Source organism: Dermacentor andersoni, chromosome 6 (assembly GCF_023375885.2).
Source record: "Dermacentor andersoni chromosome 6, qqDerAnde1_hic_scaffold, whole genome shotgun sequence".
In the NCBI taxonomy this organism is placed as follows: Eukaryota; Metazoa; Arthropoda; class Arachnida; order Ixodida; family Ixodidae; genus Dermacentor; species Dermacentor andersoni.
The window spans coordinates 37500922-37506774 of record NC_092819.1 but is presented as its reverse complement, the minus strand read 5'-3'; the positions used below and the strand labels follow the sequence as shown (position 1 = coordinate 37506774).

The following is a 5853-nucleotide window of genomic DNA, read 5'->3' as shown; positions in this document are numbered from 1 at the left end:
GCCCATGCATTCCTATGGCGCCAAACTTTTATTTCGATCCTTTAATAATTAATCTTTTTTTAATTTTAATTATGGGGTTTTACGTGCCAAAACCACTTTCTGATTATGAGTCACGCCGTAGTGGAGGACTCCGGAAATTTCGACCACCTGGGGTTTTTTAACGTGCGCCTAAATCTAAGTACACGGGTGTTTTCGCATTTCGCCCCCATCGAAATGCGGCCGCCGTGGCCGGGATTCGATCCCGCGACCTCGTGCTCAGCTAGCCTAACACCATAGCCACTGAGCAACCACGGCGGGTGATATTTCGATCCTAAAATTGGCCTTCACCGGATAATTCGAACTTGACGCGCCTCAACGCTATGCTGACCCTAATATCGACCCCTTTAGTGGCAGCGTCTGTCTCGGCGGAACTTATGGGGCAGTGAATGTGTTAAACACACGCCATCTCCTGTAGAAAACGCATATTGGTGCGAAAGTGTCAAATAGCCCATTGAGCAATAGAGCTGGCGTCTGTATAGTCTATAGCAGCGAAACGGCACCTGAAATCCCATTGGCTGCGACGCCACGTCACAAGCGCGCCTCGACGGAGCAAAGCGGGCGAGAGGGAACACCTGCTGCAGCGCCGCGCCAGGTGTTGCGCTAGGGGAGAGGGTATACCTGCGCGACACCACGTTAGCCTCGCTCTCGGAAGCTGGCGCGCGGTTCGTATCTCTCTCTCTCACCCCCACTGGGCTTAGTTGCTGGGCGCGCCTGCCGGCCTTGGTGGCCGCTGCTGCTTCCTCGGTCTCCCGTCGCGCAGGACGTCGGTTACACGCGGCGTTGGCACCGCAGGCTGCTGCTGCTTGCCGGCTCGGGCAGAACGTACCGCTATGGCACATTTCTCGCAGCGCAAAACTTTTTCTTCAGACATGTGCCTTCCTATAAAAGGAAAATTGGGCCGAAAATTGCCTGCGTGGTGCATTCGGACGATACCAAATCCGCCTGCACGACGTTCGTATGCTTTACCGCGTACCACGGATGTATTGCGGCGAAGCTGACTTTAGAAAATCGGCCACCCGTTTTGCAAAACTTTTTTTTTTCGCTAAATAGTCGGGTGCGCGTTACATTTCCACTTTCTTTAGAACAATTAATGTTATTTCTACGTTGCTTTTCTGCTTACGACCGAAAGAAAGTGGGTGCGCATATGATTCGGGGGCAAATTAGAATCTGGAAAATATTGCCAAATGAACCAGCTGTTTTTTTTTTCTTTAATTCGACCCGCCGGATAATTCGATCCATTTCGTCGGTTCCGTAAGGGCCGAATTAATGGAAGTCGACTGTACAATTTTATTCGCAAAGAAGAAAAAGAATAGCCAGAATGACAATGGTTGTAGTTCATGTTTATTTCATGATCACCATAACTACTCTGATGTCTTCTCTTCGTGCTGACTACCGCTTAAGCCTGAAAAAAAGTAAATCATAAAGGAATGTCAGAAAGGGACAGATTACAATCTAAGCTATCAAATACCATTTCATAAAAGGCATTTTTTTAATCTCTAGCTGTCTCGTTAAATAGCTTGCACCAATTTCATCAAATGTCAAATGCAATGTAATATGTCTCATTGCCCATCAACAGAGCCTTGAGCAAACATATATGCTGCCACATATACCAGCCCTACCATGCCCACAGTATAATCTATCTGAACTTTACTTCACCTTACCTAACCATGTGACCAATTAAAAACATGCCCATGTATACGCTTGTACATGAACGGGTGCCCATTCTACCTAAAATACAAAATATAATTGTTCAAATATATGTTACGTTGTACCATGGTTACCAATGTCATAAACGAATGAACAAGTTTGATGGCATATTTTATAGCTCTTAAGTGCTATTTTCACTAATATGTAATGCACAAGTAGTGTGTAAAACAACCTGTAAACAGGAACAGGTGTGTGGGCATCTGAGAAGTGGTACTTGCTGATAAACCGATAATAGAGAGATTTAACTTGTCCATAAACATATTACTCAGAACAGCATACCGGGTTACCGGAGATGTGGATGGCAGTAGTAGCACTGCGAATGACATCTTGTGACACATTTTCCAACGGCAATGTGTCAGCAACGTTCTTACGTAACACAGGTGTTTTCGTTTGGAAGGATACAAAAACTAACTGCATGTAGATGATCATGTCACTCACAGCACTTTCCAGCGACAGCTCAGTAGAATATGGCAGGCCATTCCAATAACACCCTTGTGCCATTCTCTGGTTAAACTACAACTTTTGTCTGTAAAGTTTCGAGACTGAGTCCACTAAAAAAATGCGTTCAACATTGAAATAATTCGTGCAGCACCCCTTCGAAATAGTCTGTACACAGCTTCCAATGCTTCTTGAGGTCTTGGAAACAGTTGGAAAACGCTTCTTTTGGCATGCCCCTCCCCCCTTGTCAGCTCCTTTGTCGTGGCGTCTTGAATGGCCTCCAGGCTCCGCATCCAGCGACCTTTTAGGGCTCTCTTCACACGAAGAAACAGGAAAAAATCGCATGGAGAGAGGTCAGGCAAGTATGGCGGATGGGGAAGTACAGTAATGCTGTGCTTGGCGAGAAATTTTGTCACGCTGAGAGCAGTGTGCGGCCTTGCGTTATCGTCTGCCCTTGTGGGACGAACTCGTGGTGTATGACACCTCTGGCATAGAAAAAAACTATCAGCATCGTCTTTGTTTTGGTCTTCTGTCGCCGCACCTTTCTCGACGCCGACGACAAATGCAGCATCCTCCTCTTCCTCAGAGAGTAAATCAGCGCTCACTGATGCCCGCGTGTCCTTCTGGTCCTGTGTGAGGGAGTGCGGCACAAGTCTGGCATTCAGCTTTCGTTTCCCCAAGTTCTCACGCAAAATTTAAAGGGACACTAAAGGTTACCAGAAACTCAAGTTAAAGTGGTAGAGCAATGTTCTAGAACGTCTAAGGCGTCAATATAATCGCGAACAGAGCTTTAGTAACCGAGAAATTGAGGTAAATGCATGGCACGATTTGAGACCCCCCAGCGACATTCCGGTACTAGCCCGATGACGAAAGCACTCCTCATAATTTGTGTTACGAATACTCAACTACTCGTATTAAAAATATCATTTCATTTGATTATAAGACGGAAAAAAGTGCTACTTGTCTACGTCTATTCGATTCTAAGAAAAAATAATATTTTGAGGTTACCCTTCAGTAATATGGGTGTTCGAAAGGTTTCGTTTTCGCTCGACTGTGCGCGCTCGACTCTGCGCCGCGCACGCTTTGGAGTTTCAGTAGTTTCGTTATCGCGTCGTGCTGTGAGGGTTCTGCTGGCTCGCGAAAGTTTCATTTGGAACAAGCAGCGAGAATGCCACGTCTATGTGATGTCGTGGGAAGCCCTCGTTGCTTTCCCGCTCCGGAGAGCCGGTGTCGAGGCCGCCGTCGTAGTACGCAACGACGCCGGCAGTGCGAGCCCTCAGCAGCAGGTCGCGCTCGTCGGTGTTCATATCGCTGAAGTTGAGCCCACCATCGCGAGCCAATCTGTCGGTGTCAGGGTCCATTGCGACGAGCGCCGAAGTTTGCGTCATAGAATGAAGTACCAGCTTATGGGCGTCTTGCGCTGGAGTTTGAGGTATAGTAGCGGCGCCTGGTGGCGGTGCGGGAAACGACATCTGGGTCGTGCCAGCTTGGGTCGTATTGAGCCGTGGCTGTGGCGAGGCACGTTTCTAGGCCGAGTTTCGCGTCGATTCGCACTTTTTTATGCCCTGTTGCAAGTGCGAAAAGGCTCGTCACTTCTCACAGACCACGCCGACCACGCTGCGAGCTCGCCGCAGCCTATAGTTTAACGAAAACGGACTCTCCGTGTGCCGTGGGACGTAATGTGGGACGTAATTCGTTTTGCATTCCGCTAGCCACCATACTCCCGCTTTCGCTCTGCTGTCGGCTCTGTCTTGGCTCTGTTTCTGGCCGCGCGTTTGCGTTTTGCGCACAAAAGCCGTAGCGCCGTCTGCGGACGCCGTTCTACTCACCGATGGCGCAACGTCACTATGAGACCATGATGTCAGTATTCCTCGATCGGAGGGCGGGCGATTTGAACTGCGCTAGAGGTACGCGGACGCTTCAGAACGCATTTTCTCTTAAAATAAGTCTCTCCTTGGCACGAAACAAGCGTTTCGAGGTTTCTGTGATGGTATTTCAACAGTCCACGTTGACTTAATAGTAACCTTTAGTGTCCCTTTAAGGGCATGTTGTCTTACTAATGTCGAGAGCATCCGATAGCATGCGGACTGTAATTGTACGGTCTTGCTGTACGATCTCCCTGATCCGAGCCACGCTGTTTTCATTCCTTGAGGTTGCAGGGCACCCCTGCCTTGTGTGTTCTCCCCGAAACAAACCTCTTGTGCCACTCCAAAACTCACGCCCGCGATAATGTCCCGTTGCCGTAAGCGTCACGAAGGAGCTCATACGTCTGTGTGGATGTCTTGCCAAGCTTCACACAGAATTTTATGTTTACACGCTGTTCGAGGTGGACGTCCATCTCTCCACATTCACTCACAGTAGAATGTGCAGACGACTAGTGACAACATATTTTTCTACATGTAGTGCCATTTAGCGGCTGTCACAGCAATTAACATAAATAGCTCAGGTTAGCCCGAAAAGATGGCGCTACACATACGCACCAACAATTGTTTTGGGGAATCATTTCTAGAGAAGAAAATAAATCAAACTCGAAACTTTACGGACAAAGGTTGTAGATATGTGCCACCAATGCAATCGCTTATATAAACGTTGCGGGGGTTGCTCAACTCTCTCAATTACCCTGATGTTTGTCTTCCCCAGGATGCTCTTGTATCTCCTAACATTCGGTTTAACCGCATAACACACACAACAATTGTGAGTAGGGGTTGTAGTTTCAAGCTACAACGAGTGATGGTGCGAGTGTTGTGATGCAAATGCTGCCTGACTGCAGGATAATGTGAGCATAAGAGGAACCGAAGAGGCATTGGAAAGCGGCACTGGTATGGGCAAACATGATCACTTGGACATGGTTTCGTTTGTGTAAACTGAACCAGCGAAGACTAACAGCTTGGATGGTGTCTGGAATGGGTGAAGGTTATTCTCTTGGTATCCTTGCATGGTGAGACAAACACCCTAGCGTCCTCAGCCTGTCTTCATCGAAGAACTATTTTTTATATGTATTTTGGCTAGCTGGCATCCTTGTATAAAAGGACCAATAAATGCCCCTTTGTGTTTGCACTACAGCGCTGTCATTTCCTTGGTTAACATTAGCACCCGAGACCCCCCACCCCACCCCTGTCTTTAGAAACCTCATATTCTGTGAAGGATAATACACACATGGACAAGCTAAAGCTTTCTATTAACCTGTTTTTTCAGAGATGCTGTACACTGATGCACTGCATGTCCGATGCAGTGCATCAGTGTACAACATCAATAAGCAGTTTAGCATGCTTAGGCACATGACAACTCGCATCTATCTTTGCTGGATGGTTGGAGTTCGCATAATCTGATAGTCAACTGGTACTGTAGCAAATCCAAAGAATGCGAGTTGCGGAGCTCATCTCCAGCTATGTGTAAGCACCTGCTGTAAGCTACCGCCAGCAGGATCACAGCGCACCTGTGACCTTGCTTATAATGAAAGTAGTTATTAGGTGATGGTGCTGCAGGTATTGTAGACCACACACTGACTTATTATTATTAATGCATCAGTACTCCTTACTGTGGCAAGTGTCTTTGTCCTAGCTTAAAGAGAATTTTTTTTTTTTTTTTACTGTTCCTTTGATTTAGCTCAAACATTTCAGCAAGCTTGCATTTTTTTTCATCATTCAATAATACACTTGGCATTGCTAT

The 5853-nt window shown here is 47.1% G+C and overlaps 1 protein-coding gene across 2 annotated transcripts in view; it reads right to left on the bottom strand.

Annotated features, from left to right (window-relative positions):
• Positions 1 to 1358: 1358 nt before the first annotated feature.
• Positions 1359 to 5853, bottom strand: part of mRpS9 (mitochondrial ribosomal protein S9) — a 29059-nt gene continuing 24564 nt past the window's right edge. For both annotated transcript variants that reach the window (XM_055066172.2, XM_050170647.3), the window contains one exon: positions 1359 to 1441. In XM_055066172.2, coding sequence (XP_054922147.1) covers positions 1429 to 1441 — 13 coding nt within the window. In that variant the 3' untranslated portion in view covers positions 1359 to 1428. The remainder of the gene's footprint in view (positions 1442 to 5853) is intronic.